Source organism: Mustelus asterias, chromosome 9, assembly GCF_964213995.1.
Source record: "Mustelus asterias chromosome 9, sMusAst1.hap1.1, whole genome shotgun sequence".
Lineage (NCBI taxonomy): Eukaryota > Metazoa > Chordata > Chondrichthyes > Carcharhiniformes > Triakidae > Mustelus > Mustelus asterias.
In genome coordinates, this window is record NC_135809.1 from 78,644,748 (window position 1) to 78,669,192 (window position 24,445).

Consider the following 24,445-nt stretch of genomic DNA (forward strand, 5'->3'; position numbering starts at 1 on the left):
GAAACAAGCAGCTTCTGACTCCCCCAACCTTTGGGTTGTTAAATGCAGTGCATTCTGTCAATTGCTGGTCGGTGCTGAGTTCACTAGTATCAGGTTGGTTAGCAGACTAGACAGGGGAAATCACTGAGGACATACATAAAAGGAAACAGTGAAGACCAGCTGTCCATTCTCATGGCACAACTTCAGTGCCCCATCTGTACGTCCTCTATTCCTCCCACCAATGTCAGGGCAGTTCTCTGGTAGTGGCAAAGAGAGACAAAGCAGTCAATCTGGAAAGTTTCTCTCCAAATCCTCAGCCCCAAAGATGACCAAGTAAATACAAGAGACTGCTGTAATATGGCACAATATCATCCCCACCCCCAGTACCAACTATCTTCCATATGGCCAGACTCAGGAATCCAACCTTTTGAACCTGTAAGTGATTGCACTAACACTGAACAGCACAGAATCCACATGATGTACACATGCATGGCATATACTCTACCCAATTACATAGTGTCTAATATGGTTGAATATAGAACAATCTACCAGGTACATCCTTCCCTGTCCCATCCATCTGAAACTCCTGGTGATCTAGTTTTTTAATTTATGGTCATTCAACCCTTGTGTATAAAGCATCCTTGTGGGTAGTTACCAAATTTTCAACCAGAAAGACAAGCACCAATACATGCGGCACCATTAGCTACTGGTTTCCACACAGTACTACCACTGTCAATAACCACCTTCTGGCTACAAGCATACAAGTCCTTCATCTAGACCAATACCTGCCCACTATTCCTACAGGGCTCAACATTATTTACTAGTTAAACTTCACACACCCGACAACTATCCAAAGAGCCCTCCTTGAAGTCTGCAGGGTCTGGAGTGGACAAATAACCTGTTAACATTATCTTAGTGGATTCATGAAGAGCAGAACCACTGTGGGCATTGTTTAAACTGACCCCCGCTGCATGACATACACTTTTAGGAGAGACAATGAAAAATAAAACCTTTGGGGCAAGAGCAAGGAGGGGGGGGAATGAGAGAGAGATGACTAGTGAAATATTAATCTTCATCACAATATAGTGTGCAACTGGCAAAACCACTGCTCAAATTCTGTTCATTTATATGAAGCACTAAGGAAATTAAATGTACTCCATTTAAAAAAAACTATGGGATATTGAACATAAAAATAAGGAAGACAGAAAGAAAGGTGACCAAAGAGATATTTTAGACAAAATTTAGGCTTGCTGAATCAAAGGACATTGAGAAAGTTATAAGCTAAATTTAGCAAAAGAAATTACCTCCATAATTTGGAGCATTACATTTGCAGAAAAGACTGCTTGTTGGCACAGCAATTGCAGTCTCAGTTGAAACAAGAAATTAATACAGTTAAATACAACATAGTTAGAGGTGTAAAAATAACGGGTGGGGAAAAAGGGAAAGGTTTTCATCATGATCTCAATCTGCCAGTGAAATTACCAACTTTGAATCCAAGCCCGTTATATGTTTTTTGCGACCTATTACTCATTCATTTCATATTTTACTGGGCATTCAGGACCTTGAAAAATTATAAAATCAACTTATAATAGTGGAGGATACAGGCAACCTAAACTCCATTCCGCATTGGTGTTCCCAAGTGCATTCAGATTCCACTTTGCAACACATTCCGCAATGCCTCAATCTGATGACCGATCAAAGGTTAAACAGTACAGTATTACTCGAATCACAAGTGAGGCTGCCAATTACAGCATATTCTGTTCAGCTCTGAAAAGCTAGGGTGAACATGAAGACTTACATGCAGCCACACATTAATACAGTTCAGCAAAATCCTCAGTCTAGGACCGATCATTACTTATGCAGTTCCAATTCAATCTTTAAAAAAATATAAATTACACATTGTCTCTTAAATCACTTCACACAGGATTTCTCAATGTAAGGAATAAAGGCTCTTTAAAAAATAGTAATAGGTTTTGACATTGCTTTTAATTACAAAAATGATCTTCTGTGGATATTTTACACTATTTGGAGATCTTCAGTCAACCAAACTGAGGAACTCAGGCAAGTACATACAATGCAAAGCTCAAATTCACAGGAGAAAGAAGTTGTGACAAAACACAGAAAAAGCATACGATATTTTACATCAAATGACAAAGAAAGGAAGAGAAAATCTACAGGAATCATTGATTTAACGTGTTTGAAATTAACTCTCAAACAGTGTGAAAACGTAGCAGTGCAAAGTCCCACATAACGAAACAGGGCAACGGAACAAGTCTTCAGGTCCAAACATGATACTTTTAGACGTTGCCGATATTTTCACTCCTCCAGAAACAGTTAACTAACGTGCTACTTGTTTGCCACAGCTGAAAGCTGATCCCGGATCCGACTGAGTCCGTCCAACATTGTATCCAGCTTTTCTTTACTTAGCTCAAGAGAAACAGTGGAAATGATGGGTCCACCTCGACTGACGTTGACGTCATCCTGAATCTGACAGAAGCACAACAGTTAGAAAAGATAAACATAACTTTTTTGTTAAACCAGGAAGTGCAGGTGGCTGCGACATGAGGAGTTGTTAAATTTTTTTATTCACACACGACACAAGCAGAATGCAATTTAACAAAGTGACCTTTTTACAATTTTGCTGAATCTGGATAAACAGCTTTCTAAGAGGCTGCACAATCGCATTAGTTGTATAAATGAGTCAATTTGTCACCCACTCTGATTTAATCTACACAAAGCTACTGCTGTCTCTACCCAATATCAGCTATATTGACTCTTTTATGAGATGAAATGGGGAAAACCAGGGACTAATTTATGCTTGAATTGGAATTCTATCCACGAGAATTGAAAAGGAATGTACTCCATTAGAGTCCTACTTTTTGGGTGCAAATAGGAAGATACTTCTATTGGGATTCAGGTATGATTATTGTTGGCAGCACCTAATCCAATGACAGCAACGCATACTGTATCCCAATGTCATGGTTCCATAGCATTGAAACCTTTATCTGACAACTGTGTGTTGGTATCTTAAAGTCCTGAGGCAACAGTCAACCTGTCCTAATTAGGCAGTAAGTAGTCTCACAACACCAGGTTAAAGTCCAACAGGTTTATTTGGTAGCAAATACCATAAGCTTTCGGAGCGCTGCTCCTTCGTCAGATGGAATGGAAATTAGGCAGTGGCAGCTATCTAGTATGACCCTCAGCAAGTGCAGCTTTGAATTTCAACATTCTCACCAAAACAACATTCTGTACATGTCTAATGCGGAACAAGAAAAATTACTGAGCACAAGATTTCCTGATGAACTGCAATTATTCTAAAAATTCACAACGTTTGCTCAAAGCTATTAATCTTGCATTAATGTCACCACACATTAAGGATGAGGAATGCTCTTTCACCCAAAGAAAATCACACCCCCATAATGAATAAAACCATTAACAAGAACTCTGCATACTACTTGAATTCTATTTTAAATTATGTGATGCTCCCGTGAATTCACAGATCCTGCTACAAGTTCTGCATTTTTATAGAATACTGGTTTTCACTTTTTGTATCGATATTTATACATTAAAGAATGTTTTCATAAATCATTCATGTGAATTAATATTTTCCACAGAGAAACACTGAAAGGAAAGGCTGTTCCATTGGACGTGAACAGTTTAATTTACTGTAAACCGTGTCATTAATTTGTCTGATTTTCATGCCTCAAATATATTCATTTTATAGGTTTCTCCTCATAAAATTGTTATCCTACACAATAATAGTAGATAGGAGGGATGATTAGTACAGTATAGATTATAACACAATAAGGTGGTAAACATAGTTACCTGACGCTAACAGTACTGAAGAGAAAAACCACATTAGCCCAGCTGAAATTGTGCTGTGTCTGCATAGAAACATACATAGAAAATAGAAGGAGTCGGCCACTCAGCTCTTCAAGTTTGCTCCACCATTCATTTTGATGATGGCTGATCATCAAATTCAATACCCTGACCTCGCCCCCCACCCATATCCCTTGATCCCGTTAGCCCCAAGGGCTAAATCTAATTCCTTCTTGAAATCACACAATGTTTTGGCCTCAACTACTTTCTGTGGTAGTGAATCCCAGAGATTGGTGAATCTCTCTCTGGGTGAAGAAATTTCTCCGCACCTCAGTCCTACACGGTTTACCCCCTTATCCTTAAACTATGACCCCTAGTTCTGGATTCTCCCACCATCGGGAACATTCTTTCAGAATCTGCTCTGTCTAACCCGGTAAGAATTTTATAAGTTTCTACGAGATCCCCTCTCATTCTTCTAAACTCCAATGAATATTAATCTTAACCGACTTAGTCTCTCCTCATATGAAATCCCAGGAATTAGCCCGGTAAACCTTTACTGTACTCCCTTTATAGCAAGAACATCCTTCCTCAGATAAGGACATCAGAACTGCACACAATACTCCAGATGTGGTCTCACCAATGCCCTGTACAATTGCAGTAAAACTTCCCTATTCCTGTACTCAAATCCTCTCGCTATGAAGGCCAACGTACCATTTGCCTTTTTTACTGCCTGCTGTACTTGTGCACTTTCAGCAACTAATGCATGAGGACACCATGGTCTCGCTGAGCATCCACCTCTCTGAATTTACACCCATTCAAACAATAATCTGCCTTCCTATATTTTCTACCTCACATTTATCCACATTATACTGCATTTTCCATGCATATATCCACGCACTCAGCCTGTTAAAATTACGCTGAAGCATCACTGCATCCTCCTCACAGTTCATCCTCCCACACAACTTTGTATCATTTGCAAATTCGGAGGCAATACACTTAGCTCCCTTGTCCAAATCATTAATATATAGTGTGAACATTTGGGGTCCTAGCACAGATCCCTGCGGCACCCCACTAGTCCCTGCCTGCCAATCAGAAAAAGACCCATTTATTCCAACTCTTTGCTTCCTGTCTCCTAACCAGCTTTCTATCCATCTCAAGACTATCTACAATCCCATGCACTTTATTATTACATAGTAATCCACCATGTGAGACCTTGTCAAAAGCCTTCTGAAAATCTAAATATACATCCATCAGTTCTCTTTGGTCAACTCTACTAGTCACATCCTCAAAGAATTCCAACAGATTTGTCAAGCATGATTTCCCTTCTGTAAATCCACGCTGACTTTGATTATACCACTGCCTTCCAAATGCTGTGCTATGAAATCCTTGATAATGGACACTAACAACCTCCCTCTACCGATGTTGGGTTCACTAGTCTATAATTCCTTGTTTACACTCAACCTCCCTTTTTGAATAGTGGGTTTACATCAGCTACCCTCCAATCTGTAGGAACCATTCCAGTGTCCAAAGAATTTTGGAAAATGACTTCCAATGTATCTACTGTTTCCAGGGCCACATCCTTAAGTACTCTGGGATGAAGATTATCAGGCCCTGGAGATTTATCCATCTTCAATCCCATTAATTTCCCCCAGACTATTTCTCTAGTAATGTTGATTTCTGTCAGCTCTTCACTAAAACTTGTGTTTCTCAGAACTTCCGGCACATTGTTTCTGTTTTCACCAAGGAAGACATGAACAAAGTACTAATTTAGTTCCTCGGCCGTTTCTTTGTTCCCCATTATGAATTCCCCTGTTTCTGACTGTAATGGGCCTACATTTGTTTTTGTCAATCTTTTTCTCTTTACATACCTATAGAATTTTTTCTGTTTTTATATTCCCCACTAACTTACTTTCATACTCAATTTTCCACTTCTTAATCAACCCATTGATCCACCTTTGCTGAATTTTAAACTCTTCTCAACCCTCAGGTCTATTGCTTTTTCTTGCCAATTTGGACGCTTCTTTGAATACTATCTCTACTTGTAAGCTATAGTTTGGCCACAGTTCCTTTTCCACTCTTGCTCCAAGTAAGAATAAAATTTTTGGAGTTCACCTATTTGTTCCTTGAATGCCTGCCATTGCCTCTCCAGTATTCTTCAAAAATATTTTTCCAGGAGATGTTGATTTCTCTGCATTCTCAAAATGTTATGAATGTGAATCACAAAGTAATACCTTCATCTGGAGCAGGCACGTGGGCACTGCCATTCTGCTGACGTTATCAGAGGAGGTTTTGATATCCACTCTCCAGTCCATGTCAATGAGATGGGGTAGAGAAACTAGGGGAGAGAAACAACAAAAGAAAACATTGGGTAAGCAATCAGTATTCTTAAGGTAATGGTAACTGGAGGGAAAGAATTGAATATCATAAGAATCTCATCACATACAATGGACATACCTCAGAATATACAAGGATAGAATATGGATTAAGGCAAGTAAAGAAAGTTGCCCTTACTTTGATTTGCAAGAGCTTCATTCCTCCAGGCAGCTCTGAAATAGACATTTAGAATTAATTTTCAGAGAATAGACATCGCCCATCCCTCCTCCAAATTACAAGAAGATCTGAGGCAACAGTATTTTTTAATTCATTCAAGGAATGTGGCCTTCGCTGGCTAGGCCAGTAATCATCATCTCTAATTCCCCTTGAGAAGGTGGTAGTGAGTTGCCTTCTTGAACTGGTGCAGTATATGAAGTGTAGGTACATTCACAATGCTGTTAGGGAGGGAGTTTCAAGCCATCACAGCATAGAATACAGACAGAGCAGTGCTTTATCTGAGTGCAGATCACATTCTTTCAGGAGGGCAATTTTGCTGTTTCCGCATGCAAACGTACACCAAATTTCGTGACTTTGCATGTGCACATGGAGACTCTTGTCCTGATTCTCTCAAGCTGCTCATGATGGGAGAAGTGACCATTCTCATGCTTAAGTACTGTTCACCACAAGTAAAACAATTGTCCAAACCTATGTAACCACTGTACCAATCTGATACTGAGCTATTTTAGGAGATATTAGGACAGGTGACCAAAGTCTGGTCAAAGTGGTGCATTTTAAGGACAGGAAGGAATGGAGGCATAGGGGTTGTGGGAGGGAATTCCAGAACTTAGGGCCAAGGCAGCTGAAAGCTTGGCTACAGATGGTGGAGCAATTAAAATAAGGGATGTGTAAGAGGCCAGAGTTGGTGGAACACAAAGAACCTGGAGGGTTACAGGGCTGGAGGATGCTAGTGACAGGGAGGGGCCAAGGTAGGAAGTGGTCTGAAAACAATGAGAATTTTAAAATCAAGGCATTGACACAGGGTGATGGATAAACAGGACTTGATGTAAGTTCAGATAATGGACAATAGTTTTAGACAGTTTAAGCAAGGTGCAAGTCGAGAAGCCAATCAAGGGAGCATTCGAATGGTTAAGTCTAGAGGAGGTACATGAAGCTAATTATTGTCCATGAAATTACAGGAAGTGGAAGGTGGATTTATCGGGACTAAGAGGCACTGACTCTGTTGCCAATTTGAAATGTTGACATCCCTTAATAATACTTAAACACAATGAATTCTCTGGTCTCAGCCTTTTGGCTAAGATCAAGCGTCAGGTCAAACCCAAGATGGGGTGCAATGTCTTTCTTGTCAACTTAGATCTTGTGTGGACCATGAATTGGATTCAAATTGAATTGGTTTTTGGCGCAAGCAAAGAGATGGGTTGAGGGTTTGGCCTGTCCACTCTGTGCATTGGCTTTTCTGAGATTATATTCATCTTAGACAATTTACGTATATATTCATTTACTGTAGTTTATATCACTTATTCCATTTGCAAGTGCTGACAAGCAATTGCTTCGGATTTTAAACATCTCTAACATTTTAAATCACATTGTACTCAAGTCCCCAAACCCCAGGCGCACAAATAAGAACACAAAACCCAAGCAAGTTAAACCAGAGGAGAATTTGGATTGACTGTCAGTTTTAACAAATTGGCACTTTCCCTTTGAACTGAGTGCAGCAGAACAGACAGCAACACAACAGGGAGAGAGAAAAGCACTTACATATTTTCAAGAATTATTTTAGTTAACAGATTCTTCAGGTTTTGATGGAAGTTATCAGGAAAGAGCGGGAGAATTTCTTCAGCTGAAGTCAGTCCTTGGAATACAACTTGCCGTGTGAAACCATGTAGGGAGCAGATCAACTGTAGGTAGAAATGAAGTGAAATAGAAATAAGATAATTCTGCTTTGTGAAGAAAATCATTTTTCTCTTGAGAGAGTAAATTGGGAAGTCAAAACAATACCCAAGAACCTCATCATCAAGAGCAAGGCAATCTTGATGTTAAATGTGGGGTGACGGGGATAGGGCCTGGGTGGGATTGTGGTCGGTGCAGACTCGATAGGCCAAATGGCCTTCTTCTGCACTGTAGGGATTCTATGATTCTTGATGTTATAGTGGCACAGGTCTGGCTCATATCACACTCTTATGCCATGGCGATCACCTGAGCCATCTTCCACATTGCCTGAAAATCAAAAATGGATGAGGTCCATAGGACACAATGCAAGAGTCTCTAGACAATGCGGGGGGAAAAACATACCCAACATCGCCTTCATGCTGATGGCCACCTTTGAGTGTGGCTGCATCAAGCTGTATGCAAACACCAAGTGCCATTATGCACTGAGGTTCTATTTAACCAGTGTTTCAAAGGATGGGTCTGGCCACATTGCTGTGGAATGCTCCAAGCAGTCGGACCGCGCTGTGTGTCCTACATAGAATGGTTTATGCAGAAAAACAACTCTGGCCACTACTCCATCAGATAATGCTCTGCATGTGATGCCCTTGGGGCCCTGTGGGAGGAGGTGGTGGAGGATCCTGTCGGATAGACTGTGGAAGTTATTTGACAGAATGTCTCATCACTAGAACTTTCAAACAAGGACCAAGACATAGCCTGGCTGGTGATGAGAAAGACGACATGTGCCAGATCTTTCCTACACACTTGTAGTCTCACACATAGTGCCCTCAAGGTGGCTGTGATGGGGAAGAAACCATCACCCATCGCCTGGAATGGCCTTTGTCAAAATGATCAGAGAGAAATATAGTGTTTTTTTTATTGAGGTTCATTCCGAGCAGGTCCGTGACATAAGGCTGTGTGTCCTGTGGGTGGTTCCCAGTGATGCACACCAAAATAAACATCAATTTAGTGAAAGACCTCTTTGAAACCTGCTGAGCTTCCAGTGCAAAGTTGTCCAAGGCCAAGTGTTGCAGCCTGGTATGTTCAAAAGTCCCACGGATAACCTCACGATGTTCCACTTCTCCAGCTTCCACCCTAAACATGTTAAAGAAGCCATCCCCTACGGACAAGCCCTCCGTATACACAGAATCTGCTCAGATGAGGAGGATCACAACAGACACCTCCAGATGCTGAAAGATGCCCTCATAAGAACAGGATATGGCGCTCGACTCATCGATCGACAGTTCCGACGCGCCACAGCGAAAAATCGCACCGACCTCCTCAGAAGATAAACACGGGACACGGTGGACAGAGTACCCTTCGTCGCCCAGTACTTCCCCGGAGCGGAGAAGCTACGACATCTTCTCCAGAGCCTTCAACATGTCATTGATGAAGATGAACATCACGCCAAGGCCACTCCCACACCCCCACTTCTTGTCTTCAAACAACCGCACAACCATTGTCTGCAGAAAACTACCCAGCCTTCAGGAGAACAGTGACCACGACACCACACAACCCTGCCACAGCAACCTCTGCAAGACATGCCGGATCATCGACACGGATGCCATCATCTCACTTGAGAACACCATCCACCAGGTACACAGTACATACTCTTGCAACTCGGCCAACATTGTCTACCTGATACGCTGCAGGAAAGGATGTCCCGGGGCATGGTACATTGGGGAAACCATGCAGACGCTATGACAACGGATGAATGAACACCGCTCGACCACTTCAGTGGTCACGGGCATTCGGCCTCTGATCTTCGGGTAAGCGTTCTCCAAGGCGGCCTTCACGACACACGACAACGCAGAGTCACTGAGCAGAGACCGATAGCCAAGTTCCGCACACATGAGGACGGCCTCAACTGGGATCTTGGGTTCATGTCACACTATCTGTAACCCTCATGACTTGCATGGGATTGCAAAATCTCACTAATTGTCCTGGCTGGAGACAATACACATCTCTTTAACCTGTGCTTAACCCTCTCTCCACTCACATTGTCTGCACCTTTAAGACTTGATTACCTGTAAAGGCTCGCATTCCAACCATTATTTTGTAAATTGAGTTTGTGTCTTTATATGCCCTGTTTGCGAACAGAACTCCCACTTACCTGACGAAGGGGCAGCGCTCTGAAAGCTAGTGGCTTTTGCTACCAAATAAACCTGTTGGACTTTAACCTGGTGTTGTGAGACTTCTTACTATGTTCAAAAGTTCCAGAGTGATGTGTTAAGGACGTATTAAAGCTTGGGGCAGCTGCAGCAGAGGTGCAATGAAGAACGGCCACATCAAAAGCCTTTAAGTTATTGTACACCGAGGGTCTGAAAACTGGGTAAAATTCCTTGGGCTGCATGTTTGTCATGTAACGAATCTTGGAAATATGAACCATAAATGTAGAGAGTAACATACAACATTGGAAGAAACTGATTTGTTATGCATCTTCTGCAAGGTTAAACTTTGAACGATCATGTAATGTACTTCTATAAATTGTATGAATAACGTATATATTTTATACAAGAGTATAGACTGAGCATCAGACATTGTCAAATTTCTCTGTACTCCACTTGAATGAATGATCTACTTCAGCTCTATCCCATCAGGAGCTTTTGCCGTTTTGTATTACAGCACTTCTTGCGATATGAATGAGGCTGACAAATGGGTGGTTACACTTATCAGTATTAGGAATGCCCAATATCCTGCTGCCAGGGTAAACTAGACGGCCCATATCCAGCCCCTCCAGAGTAATCAAGCCTCCAATCCGTACACATTGTGACAGTGCATGCTGCTGGAGTGGGGTGTTGAGAATCTGCCACACAAGAGAAACAGGGGAAATCTGAAACATTTGCAACCGTGTTATGTTGTGGGGGAACTGCTGCCAGAAACATATTCTGCAGTTCATTTACAGCCATGTGAGGGTTCAGGCTGTGCTGAGTTTAAATCCATGTTTTAGGAGTGAAGGAGCCACATCTGCTGTAGGGGAAAAACAAAAGCAGCATGGAAACAGGTCCTTCGGCCCAACTTGTCCATGCCGCCCTTTTTTTTAAAACCCCTAAGCTGATCTCAACTGCCGGCATTTGGCCCATATCCCTCTATCCCCATCTTACCCATGTAACTGTCTAAATGCTTTTTAAAAGACAAAATTGTACCCGTCTCTACTACTACCTCCGGCAGCTTGTTCCAGACACTCACCACCCTCTGTGAAAAAATTGCCTCTCTGGACACTTTTGTATCTCTCCCCTCTCACCTTAAACCAATGTCCTCTAGTTTTAGACTCCCCTACCTTTGGGAAAATATATTGACTATCTAGTTGATCTATGCCACTCATTATTTTATAGACCTCTATAAGATCACCCCTCTGCCTTCTACACTCCAGAGAAAAAAGTCCCAGTCTATCCAGCCTCTCCTTATAAGTCAAACCATCAAGTCCCGGTAACATCCTAGTAAATCTTTTCTGCACTCTTTCTAGTTTAATAATATCCTTTCTATAATAGGGTGATCAGAACTGTACACAGTATTCCAAGTGTGGTCTTGCCAATGTCCTGTACGACTTCAACAAGATGTCCCAACTCCTGTATTTAATGTTCTGACCAATAAAACCAAGCGTGCTGAATGCCTTCTTCACCACTCTGTCCACCTGTGACCCCACTTTCAAGGAGCTATGAACCTGTACCCCTAGATCTCTTTGTTCTCCCCAATGCCCTACCATTAACTGAGTAAGTCCTGCCCTGGTTCAATCTACCAAAATGCATTACCTTGCATTTATCTAAATTAAACTCCATCTGCCATTCATCAGCCCACTGGCCCAATTGATCAATATCCCATTGCAATTGGAGATAACTTTCTTCACTGTCCACTGCGCCACCAATCTTGGTGTCATCTGCAAACTTACTAACCATGCCTCCTATATTCTCATCCAAATCATTAATATGAATGACAAATAACAGTGGGCCCAGCACTGATCCCTGAGGCACACCACTGGTCACAGGCCTCCAGTTTGAAAAACAACCCTCCACAACCACCCTCTGGCTTCTGTCAAGAAGCCAATTTTGTATCCATTTAGATACCTCGCCCTGGATCCCCTGACATTTAACCTTATGCAACAACCTACCATGCGGTACCTTGTCAAAGGCCTTGTTAAAGTCTATGTAGACAACATCAAATGCACTGCCCTCATCTACCTTCTTGGTTCGCCCTTCAAAAAACTCAGTCAAATTTATGAGACATTATTTTCCACTCACAAAGCCATGCTGACTGTCCCTAATCAGTCCTTGCGTCTCTAAATGCCTATAGATCCTGTCTCTCAAAATACCTTCCAACAACTTACCCACCACAGATGTGAGGCTCACTGGCCTATAGTTCCCAGGCTTTTCCCTGCAGCCCTTTTTAAACAAAGGCACATTTGCCATCCTCCATTCTTCAGGCACCTCACCTGTGACTATCAATGATTCAAATATCTCTGCTAGGGGACCCGCAATTTCCTCCCTAGCCCATCAGGTCCCGGGGATTTATCTACCTTGATGCGCTTTAAGACTTCCAGCACCTCTTTCTCTGTAATATGTACACTCCTCAAGACATCACTATTTGTTTCCCCAAGTTCCCTAACATCCATGCTTTTCTCAAAGGTAAATACTGATGAGAAATATTCATTTAGGATCTCACCCATCTCTTGTGGATCTGCACATAGATGACCTTGTTGATCCTTAAGAGGCCCTACTCTCTCCCTTGTTACTCTTTTGCCCTTTATGTATTTGTAGAAGCTCTTTGGATTCTCCTTTGCCTTATCTGTCAAAACAATCTTCCATCCCCTTTTTGCCCTCCTGATTTCTCTCTTAACTCTACTCCAACACCCCCTATACTCTTCAAGGGATTCACTTGACCCCAGCTGCCTATGCATGTCATGTGCCTCCTCCTCCTTCTTGACCAGGACCTCAATATCCCGAGTCATCGAGGTTTCCTACTTCTACCAGCCTTGCCCTTCACTCTAAGAGGAATGTGCTTACCCTGAATCCTGGTTAACAACTTCTGAAAGCCTCCCACTTACCAGACGTCCCTTTGCCTTCCTACAGACTCCCCCAATTAACTTTTGAAAGTTCCTGCCTGATACCATCAAAATTGGCCTTACCCCAATTTAGAATTTTAACTTTTGGGCCAGACCTACCATTCTCCATCGCTATCTTAAAACTAATGGAATTACGGTCACTGGTCCCAAAGCGATCCCTCACTAATACTTCTGTCACCTGCCCTTCCTTATTTCCCAAGAGGTCATCAAGTTTTGCCCCCTCTCCAGTTGGGCCATCCACATACTGAATGAGAAATTCCTCCTGAATACGCTCAACAAATTTCTCTCCATCCAACTTTCTAATACTATGGCTGTCCCAGTCAATGTTGGGAAAGTTAAAATCCCCTATTATTACCACCCTATTTTTCTTGGAGCTATCTGTAATCTCCTTACATATTTGCTCCTCAACTTCCCACCGACTATTTGGGGGCCTATAGTACAACCCTATCAAAGTGATTTCCCCCTTCTTTTTTCTCAGTTCTGCCCATGTAGACTCAGTGGCCGAACCCTCGGATATATCCCTCGAGTACTGTTGTGATGTTTTCCCTAATCAAAAGTGCAACTCCCGCTCCTCTCTTACCTCCTGTTCTATCTTTCCTATAGCATCTGTACCCTGGAACATTGAGCTGCCAGTCCTGTCCCTCCCTTAGCTATGTTTCAGTAATTGCTATAATATCCCAATCCCACGTAGCCATCCATGTCCTGAGTTCATCTGCCTTGCCTGTCAGGCCTCTTGCATTGAAATAAATGCAGTTTAATCTGGACTTCCCTTGCTCTCTGTCTTGCTTTTGCTTGATTATCTGGTACTAGGATTGCTGACACTGCCGTTACTACTTAATGTGCTCTAACTTCTGTGCTGTCCTCAATCTTTTCTTCTGTCTCCCTACTGCTTTGGATCCCACCTCCCTGCCATACTAGTTTAAACCCTCCCGAGTGGCTCCAGCAAATCTCCCCGCCAGGATGTTAGTCCCCCTCCAGTTCAGGTGTAACCCATCCCTTTTGAACAGATCAGCCCTTCCCCAGAAAAGATCCCAATGATCCAAAATTCTAAATCCCAGCCTTAAAACATTTTTCGTTAAAGCAAGAGACATGGACTTTATATCTGGTTCATACTGAGTTCTGTGATTCGGGCAAACTCACACCTATCTCTAACCTTTTGTTTTGGATCCAATACTGCTTTACATTCTCAATTCACATCATTCGCTATTTTAATGCAAGGCTATACATACATTAGATATATAATTATAATACATGCACACTCAAGGTTTCTCCTACCTGCTTTGCCTCCTCGGGGGTTACCGATAAGCTCTTGACAGTGCTGTCAACTAACCTGACCGAGTTGGTCGCCAAAGGGGAAAAGCATTCCTGGCATAAATGTCTGACCACATCCTTTGAAGATGCCTAAGGACAGAAATTTAAGTCAACGATCACCAACTATCTGCCTTCATGTGAAGCTCCTTTAACATAGGAAAAGAGGAATACTGAGACAAGTCCATGTGGATGAGCATGATGATATTAAACACTCTGCACTGGGGACAAAGAACCAGTGTAGGTTTATGAGAGAAAGGTGGAACATAGAAAGTGGAACATAGTGAAGGACAAGTTGCAGAGGCCAGATGAATGAACAAAACTACTGTGACAGGGCAGAAACCTGATTGGATATATGTATATATGTCATACAAGTCTTGCATTTCAAAGCGCAACTCTTGGTCAAACAGGTTGCACACTCCGAGATTACAGAGAATCTAGTTCCATTGGAGTAATAGTCTGTGAATAGGATGGAGTTGATGGCATAGGGACAGAGCTTTGATGGAGTCTGTATTAAAATGGCTCTGATGAAATTCTGGCTCATGCACACATAGTCCAACAGCCTATAGTGAGTTCTATGGAAAAGGTGGAACTGGGTGTTAGCAGGATACACATGGAAAATTATCCTATTGATCCCAGTGAGGGACAGCATAAAGATCAAGGGGTGTGGAGGTTATGAGCTGATCACAGTGTGGAGGCAGGAGGGACTATTGAGAAGTACTTGGAATGATAGGAACATGCCAAAGAAGGACAGGCCCATTCAGCTAGATCACAGAGGGAATAAAGGCTTAATCCATGACATGAGTGTCAAAGCAGGCTTGAAGGGGAAGTTTCTATTGTAACAGCCAGTGTCCATTGCTGGTAACTTTCAAAGGACAGGCTTGAGGTGAGCAGGGCAGAAAATGGGCAGTAGAGCTTGAGAGAGAAATAGGAGGGGCAGACAGAGATAGGAGGCAATTGCAAAGTGACACAGCTTAGAGAGAAAAGGGAAGTTTGATAAACGTCTGTAACTGGAGAATCATCATCAAACGAGAGCAAATCTCAAAGAGGAGGATACAGTACAGCTGAATCCACTGTATAGGAGGTGTTGCTCGCAATACTAAATATCTGCATTTCTCACTAAGGGAGATGCATCCACATTCTCTGGAAGCTGAATCTCAAATACTTACAGTTAGAATAGAATTAATAAATACCATCTTATACAACAATTATTTTTCATGTTATAGGACAGTGGAACAAAGATCCTACTGACACCCGCAGAAGTGAAAAATAAAATCTTAATAAAAGGATACAAGTGCTTACAGAAGAGCCTCACAACTCCTGAAATACACAAGATTTAAATCTTACAGTTCCCAGTGTCATTAACACAATACAGCAATGCAGACTGATGGAAATGTAACTCGGGAGACCGAATGACTGCACAGCAAAGGCAATCAACAACACAAAGGAGGATTGGGAGCCTTGCCAACTGAAGGTTTTATTTCAAAAAGACTGAGATATTGTATAAATCCTTTAGGACTGGGGTTACTCACCCAGAGACACATGAATCAATGAAACTGCAGTCCTTTTAAATTAATTAGGCATAAAGTAAATTCTATAGTCATCACAGCAACACTTGAAAAGATCCATATTAAACCAATCTGTGGAATGACCTTCCAAATGGAACAGAAGTTAAAAACTCTGGAATCATTTAGAGAACAACTGTTGAGATAGGAAGTGAGGACTTCAATTTATATTGTACCATTTATTCTCAGCACCAATCCAAAGCATTTCACACCAAACGAAATGCTTTGCAGTGTAGTCAACATGGCAGTTGAAGCAAATCTACACACAGGAAGGGCCAACAATGAGATAAATGGCTGTGAAGTCACATTTAACTGATGCTAGTTGAGAGATGTTTTGGCGAGGACACTGGGAGAATTTCCCCACGCTTCTCATAGTGCCATGGAATCCTTCCCATTCACCAGGAGAGAGACAGGGACTCGGTTTAGTTTAAAGATCATCTGAAAGATAGTACCTCAGGTAGCGAGGCATTCCCCTCAGCATCTAGTTTATGGTTTAAATTGCATTCCGACTTGAATCCTGCGACCTCCAGAATCAGAATTGATAGGGTTGTACTTTTGTTATCACAGTACAAAGATTAACAAGGAGAAATGTTAAGATACCTCTGGATGGAAATAGGTTAAATGGCCTTCCTCAGCCATAATTAATGTGTAAGACTTTAAGAGATTGGTTCCTTACACAAAGACAAATACAGAGGGTCCTTTAGCTCAGATTGCTCAAGTTGAACATTTTTAGATATACAGAAATACAGGGACCCAGGTTCAACTCCAGCCTTGTGTAACTGTCTATGTGGCATTTGTGGACTGCGATCCCATGTCATGGAAGTGCGGAAAGTGGCTATTGAGCCCACCGAGCCTGCACTGACAACAATCCCACTCAGGCTCTATCCTCGTAACCCCACATATTTACCCTGCTAGTCCTTCTGAAACTAAGGGCAATTTATGGGTGGCTCAGTGGTTAGCACTGCTGCCTCACAGCGCCAGGGATCCGGGTTCAATTCCGGCTTTGGTCACTGTCCGTGCAGAGTCTGCACGTTCTCCCTGTGTCTGCATGGGTTTTCTCCAGGTGCTTCGGTTTCCTCCCACAGTCCAAAAGATAAGCTGGTTAGGTGCATTGGCCCAGGCTAAATTCTCCCTCAGTGTACCTGAACAGGTGCCGGAGTGTGGTGAGTAGGGGATTTTCACAGTAACTTCATTGGAACTTTAATGTAAGCCTACTTGTGACACTAATAAATAAGTAAACTTTAATTTAGCATGACCAATCCACCTAACCTGCACATCTGCAAGAGGAAACCGGAGCACCCAGAGGAAACCCACACAGACACGGAAAGAAGGAGCTAACTCCATACAGATCACCTGGGTCCCTGGCCCTGTGAGGCCGCAGTGCTCACTAGAGGTAGGCCACCTCTTAAGTCCCAGCTCGGGAAGACATTCTCTGTTTACCCACCCAGCTAAGGCCCTTAACAATTTTATATGTTTCAATTACATCACTTTTTATTCTCAGCTCCTTGTGTGCAGGAGAATCATCCCATCTCAAGAATCTTTGCTGCACTTCCTTTAGGGCAACTATGTCCTTGTCTGGGTTAGGAGACCAGAACAGCGCACAGTACTCCCAGTCTGGCCAATTCCGTGTGTAATTATAGTAAGGCTTCTTTACTTTTACACTCCAACCCCATTACAACAAAATCTACCATATTATGTGTCTTCCTAACGGCTTGTCGTACCTGCATGTTGACTTCCTGTGACTAATGTACAAGGGCACCCAGGGGTCCCTCTGAATGCAGACCTTTTACAGTCATCGCCATTCAAAAGATACACTGCTTTTTTAAAATTTTTCCAAACAGAGTTGATAACTTCCCATATTCTGTTCCATTTACAATGTTCTGGCCCACTCACCCATCCTGTCTATATCCCTCAGCAACATCTTTGCATCCGTTTCAACCTGTACTTTCTTGCCTAGCTTAGTATCAGAAAATTTGGCTAAGTCATCAATATTGATGAATAGTAGCTGAGGTCTACTCATCCTTGCAGGACCCTGCTAGTTACAGCCTGACAACCTAAAAATGGTCCTTTCTCCCCGTTTCCCCATTAACACTGATCCATGCTAATCTATTACTCCCAATTCCATTCATCCTAATTTTGTATAAAAGTGTCATGTTACAGCATGGTAGCACAGTGGTTAGCACTGCTGCTTCACAGCTCCAGGGTCCCGGGTTCGATTCCCGGCTCGGGTCACTGTCTGTGTGGAGTTTGCACATTCTCCTCGTGTCTGCGTGGGTTTCCTCCGGGTGCTCCGGTTTCCTCCCACAGTCCAAAGATGTGCAGGTTAGGTTGATTGGCCAGGTTAAAAATTGCCCCTTAGAGTCCTGAGATGCGCAGGTTAGAGGGATTAGTGGGTAAATATGTGGGGGTAGGGCCTGGGTGGGATTGTGGTCGGTGCAGACTCGATGGGCCGAATGGCCTCCTTCTGCACTGTAGGGTTTCTATGATTTCTACACCTTTTTTTGAAAATCTAACTGCACTGCATCCACTGGTTCTCCCTTATCCATCTTACTATGCTCATAAAGCTTCTTTAACAGGTTTGTCAAACACCATTTATCTTATCTGAGGAAGGATGTCCTCGCTATAGAGGAAGTGCAGTGATGGTTTACCGGGCTGATTCTTGGGAAGGCAGGATTGTCATATGAGGAGAGACTATGTCAGGATTGTATTCAGCAGAGTTTAGAAGAGAGAAAGGGGATCTCATAGAAACTTATAAAGTTCTAACAGGATTAGACAGGGCAGATTTAGAAAGAATGTTCCCGATGGCGGGTGAGTGCAGAACTAGAGCTCATAGTTTGAGGATATGGGGCAAACTGAGGGTTGGGAGAAATTTCTTCACCCAGAGAGTGATGAATCTGTGGAATTCACTACCACTTAAAAGTAGTTGAGGCCAAAACGTTGAGAGATTTCAAGAAGAACTTAGATGTAGCTTTAGGTGCTAAGGGGATCAAGGGATAATGCGAGGAAGGCAAGATCAGGATATTGAATTTGATGATCAGCCATGATCAAAATGAATGGCAGAGCAGGTTCAAAGGGCCGAATGGTCTACTCCTGTTTCTGTTTTCTATGTTTCTTTCATAAATGTGTGTTGTTTAATCATAGTATTTTCTAAGTACTCTGTTACCATATTCCTAATAGTTTCTAGCATTTTCTCACTGCTGATGTGAAGCTTACTGGCTAAGGTGGCACGGTGGCACAGTGATTAGCACTGCTGCCTCACAGCGCCAGGGACCTGCGTTCAACTTCTACTTCGGGTCACTGTCTGTGCGGAGTTTGCACATTCTCCCCATGGCTGCATGGGTTTTCTCTGGGTGCTCCGGTTTCCTCCCACAGTCCAAAGATGTGCTGGTTAGGTGCGTTGGCCATGCTAAATTTTCCCTCAATGTACCCAAACAGGCGTCGGAGTGTGGCAGCTCGGGGATTTTCCACAGTAACTTCATTGTAGTGTTAATGTAAGCCTACTTCTGACACGAATAAACTTCAAACTATCGTTCCCTATTTCCTCACTCCCTCCTCTCAAACAGCAGGGTCACGTTTGCCACCTTCCAATCCTTGGGAACAGTTTTAGAATCTCAGGAATTCTGGAAGATCAAAACCAATGCCTTGACTATCTCTGCAGCTTTCTCTCTTAACTCTCGGGTGCAGGCCATCAAGTCCAAGGGGCTTGTCACCAATCAGTCCCATTAATTTCTTCAGACTATTTCTTTAAGTTTCTCGTTCTCACTGGACTCTCGGTTCCCCAATATTTCCAAAGCGTTTTTTTTTATGTCTTCTATCGCAAAGATAGGTACAAAATCTTTGTTTAATGTCTCTGCTATTTCCTTATTCTCCAGAATGATTTCAGCCTTCTCGGCCTGCAATGGCTCCATGCTTAGTTTCACTAATCTCTTTCGTGCATACCTACCAAAACATTTCCTACCTGTTTCGAGGTCTTTTGCTGGTATATTCTCATGTTCTCTTTCCTTAGAAATTTCTTTGTCCTCTTTTGTCAATTTAAATAAAACCTCCCAAATCTCAGACTTGCTGCTATTTTTGGTAACATTATAAGTCTTTTCCTCTGGTCTAATCCTATCTCTAATTCTTCACATTAGCCATTTTTGTACTGTAACAGAATGCATGTTTGTTGCAAATTATGCAATCGCTCCAAATGCTAGGCATTGCTTGTCTACTATCATATCAGAGTATTGCTGAAAAAAGGGACACGCTATCAAAGTTTTTCACTTATTAGGGCAGATTCAAAAGAATACCAAGTATAAAGGGAACGACAATTTATACTGCACGAGAAGAGTGCTGATTGGTTGGCAAGTGGATACTGATCAGTAGAGACATGTTGCCATGGAAATGCATGTTAACTATCAACATTTTGTTTATTGCCCGATTTGAATCTAAACAAACCCCTCGACCAAAGTCCACTTGCCAACCAATCAGAACTCTCTAATCAGCTACTGGAGGTAAAAAGGACTACCTCCTTCCTTTACTAAATTCATGATCTTAAAACAAATTTAATTAAGCACTCTCACAACCACCCTATGCTCCATACAGAATTAGAGAACCCTTGTCCAACTGTTTGTTAGCATGAAACAATAATACAAGCCTAATCAAAATTTAACAGAAATTAAGAAATTTACAAACTGCTATTCCAGCCACAAAATGTTTCAGGAAGACAGCACCCCTTAAAAATAGTGGGTCTCCTCCTGCATCAACTATACACACATTTCCTACAAAGTTTCCAATACAATCATAGAATTCCTACAGTACAGAAAGAGGCCATTTGGCCCATCAAGCTTGCACCGACAACAATTTCATCCAGGCCCTAACCTCATAACCCTATGCATTTACCTTGTATAAGAACCCAGACATTGCTCGAGCAATCCAAAACTAATCACACTGCCCTGCTCTTTTACTCTATTACCCTGTATCTTCCCATTCGAGTATTTTATTTCTCTGCTTCAATCACTTCAGGTACAGAACAAATTACGTAAACAGATTTCTCTTAACCGCTTCTCCTCACTCAGTGACAACTTTTATATTGAGGCAATCCCTGCCTCACATAGTGATGGGCAACTCAGTGGTTAGCACTGCTGCCTCACAGCACTGGGGACCCTGGTTCAATTCCAGCCTTGGTGACTATTTGCACGGAGTCTGCATGTTGCCCCCGTGTCTGCATGAGTTTCCTCCAGGGTTTCCTCCCACAGTCTGAAAGATGTGCTGGTTAGGTGCATTGGCTATGCTAAAGTCTCCCTCAGTGTACCTGAACAGGCGCCAGAGTGTGACAACTAGGAGATTTTCACAGTAGTTCAAAGTTGATTTATTAGTGTCACAAATAGGCTTACATTAACATGCAATGAAGTTACTGTGAAAATCTCCACGTCGCCTCACTCCAGCATCTGTTTTCAGGTACACTGCAGGAGAATTTAGAATGGCCAGTGTACCTAACCAGTACATCTTTTGGACTGTGGGAGGAAACCGGAACACTCTGGAGGAAACCCATGCTGACACAGGAAGAACATGCTGACTCCACATAGATAGTGACTCCAGCCAGGAATCAAACACAGGTCCCAGGGGCTGTGAGGCAACAGTGCTAACCACTGTGCTGTAACTTCATTGCAGTGTTAATATAAGCCTACCTGTGACACTAATAAAAAATAAATAAAAAAGGTGTGGTTAGCTGGATTAACCATCTTTGTGTGGAGATGTACCTGGTGGATGGTGTTCTCACGTGAGATGATGGCATCTGTGTCGATGATCCGGCACGTCTTGCAGAGGTTGCTGTGGCAGGGTTGTGTGGTGTCTTGGTCACTGTTCTCCTGAAGGCTGGGTAGTTTGCTGCGGACAATGGTCTGTTTGAGGTTGTGCGGTTGTTTGAAGGCAAGAAGTGGGGGTGTGGGGATGGCCTTGGCGAGATGTTCGTCTTCATCTACAGCGCAGAGTCGCTGAGCAGAAACTGATAGCCAGGTTCCGCACACACAAGGACGGCCTCAACCGGGATATTGGGTTTATGTCACACTATTTCACATAAATATTTCTGCTTTTTCCCTCCTGAGTCTTTATCATGCGATCCTAGAATCAGAATTTATGTCACACTATTTGTAACTCCCACAGTTGCGTGGACCTGCAGAGTTTCACTGGCTGTCTTGTCTGGAGACAATACACATCTTTTTAGCCTGTCTTGATGCTCTCTCCACTCCCATTGTTTTGTTTCTTAAAGACTGGATTAGTTGTAAGTATTCGCATTCCAACCATTATTCATGTAAATTGAGTCTGTGTCTTATAAGTTCTGTTTGTGAACAGAATTCCCACTCACCTGAAGAAGGGGCTCAGAGCCTCGAAAGCTTGTGTGGCTTTTGCTACCAAATAAACCTGTTGGACTTTAACCTGGTGTTGTTAAACTTCTTACTGTGTTAACCATCTTTCAGAGAGTTGGTGCATACACAATGGCCTGATGGCCTCCTTCTGCTCTTTACAGGGATGCTATGGTTCTGTGGACTCATCACCCATTTCACAACCAGAGGAAATAATATCCATCTTTCATAACCTCATAAATTTTGTAATTTTACATTTTTAAAGCTGTTCCTGCAATTTCACTGGAAACATGCAAAATGAATGTTCTACTCTATGACAATCTTTTGTATTTCTGCATGTTTAAACTTGGTGTGTAAAATGTGGCGATTTAATTAGAGAAAGTGAAAGACATGGTAACTAACAATCAGTCTCTAGTTTGGCGAAAATACACAAATCCTTCAAGTGAAACTCACTCGTTTTAGTTTACAAGCGAGACTGGAGCAAATTTCAATAGAAAAACAACAGCTCCATCTGTTAAAAGTTCTGGGCAGGCAGAGTTTGCTGCGCCATTAGCACAATCCAGCCCTAAGGGTAAATGGACAGTGGCGAAGCTCCCAGCGCCTCTCGCTTTCTATTACCTTCAGCAGCAGCTCCAAAGCTCCCACCTCTGTCGCCATCTTCCCGACCTCACATGACCCATTGCGCAGGCGCTACAATCCCTATCTCACATGACCCATTGCGCAGGCGCAACAATCCCTGTCTCACATGACCCATTGCGCAGGCGCCACAATCCCTGTCTCACATGACCCATTGCGCAGGCGCTACAATCCCTGTCGCACATGACCCACTGCACATGCGCAGAAATCCCTACCGCTCATGAACCACTGCGCAGGCGCTGCAATCTCAGGCCACGTCTAAATGCGCAGGCGCTGCAATCTCTGCGACCCAATGCGCAGGAGTCTGCGGAGGGCATTGTGGGAGAGGCTGGTAGGGAGTAGTGTCTGAGGGAAGAGGAGTTTATGATATGTTGATAGTTCAGTTCCTGTAGTATCAGCACTGGAAACTCCTCTGGAGAATCAATCTCTTTTCGCAGTATCACATGGATGTCCATTTATGAACATAAATTGAGACAATCTTGTCCATTTACAAATATAATTGGTGGCTGCCAATTGTGACCTGGGAGTGTGGTGGAGGCAGGTTCAATTGAAGCACTCACAAAGGAATTAGATCTTTATCTGGGGTGGCATGGTGGTCATGATGTGGAGATGCTGGCATTGGACTGGGGTAAACAGTCAGAAGTCTCACAACACCAGGGTAAAGTCCAACAGGTTTATTTGGTAGCAAAAGCCACTAGCTTTTGGAACAGGCTGGAAGGGACAGCCTGTTCCGAAAGCTTGTGTGGCTTTTGCTACCAAATAAGCCTGTTGGACTTTAACCTGGTGTTGTTAGACTTCTTACGGTGGCACTGCTGCCACACAGCGCCAGGACCTGGGTTTGATTCTCGGCTTGGTCACTGTGTGGAGTTTGCACATTCTCCCTGTGTCTGTGTGGGTTTCCTCCGGGTGCTCTGGTTTCCTCCCACAGTCCAAAGATGTGCGGCTTAGGTGGATTGACCAGGCTAAATTGTCCCTTGGTGTCAGGGGATGAGCTGGGGTAAATGCATGGGGTTATGGGAATAGGGCCTGGGTGGGATTGTGGTCGGTGCAGACTCGATGGGCTGAATGACCGCCTTCTGCACTGTAGGGTTTCTATAATCTGCAAAGGAAGAATGGGCAGGGCAAGGCTGGGGAATGACAGTGAATTGCTCATTCAGAGGGCCTGTGAAACATGATGGGCTGAATGACCTCTTTCAATACTGTAATAAGTCTATGTGTGATTATACTGATAAACTGAATATCGTTTGCAATTTGGGCCACAAGTGCACAGACGTCAACATGAAGTAAGTTGTGGATGTGCTGTAGAGTCACCTTAGTCTTAGCCATCAGTGTGTTGAGGTTGAAAATCTTCCCCTCCAGTTGAAACTCAGTGATGAACCTTGTGGAAGTTGATCGTGAATGAGTCAGTGACTAAGCTAAATTAATATTGAAAAAAAGTTGGTGCAATCACACAGCATTGCTTCACATTCATTTGGATACAA

General features: G+C 42.9%; 1 protein-coding gene across 1 annotated transcript; it reads right to left on the reverse strand.

The window, feature by feature from the left end:
* Nucleotides 1–1,188: 1,188 nt before the first annotated feature.
* commd9 (COMM domain containing 9) lies at nucleotides 1,189–23,034 on the reverse strand. Its single transcript, XM_078221225.1, has 6 exons — nucleotides 22,947–23,034; nucleotides 14,390–14,515; nucleotides 7,888–8,027; nucleotides 6,310–6,344; nucleotides 6,030–6,133; nucleotides 1,189–2,466 (listed from the first exon to the last, which is right to left on the reverse strand). The coding sequence occupies exons 1-6, from the start codon at nucleotides 22,983–22,985 to the stop codon at nucleotides 2,326–2,328; spliced, it is 585 nt and encodes a 194-aa protein (XP_078077351.1). The 5' UTR covers nucleotides 22,986–23,034; the 3' UTR covers nucleotides 1,189–2,325.
* Between the last annotated feature and the right edge of the window lie 1,411 nt (nucleotides 23,035–24,445).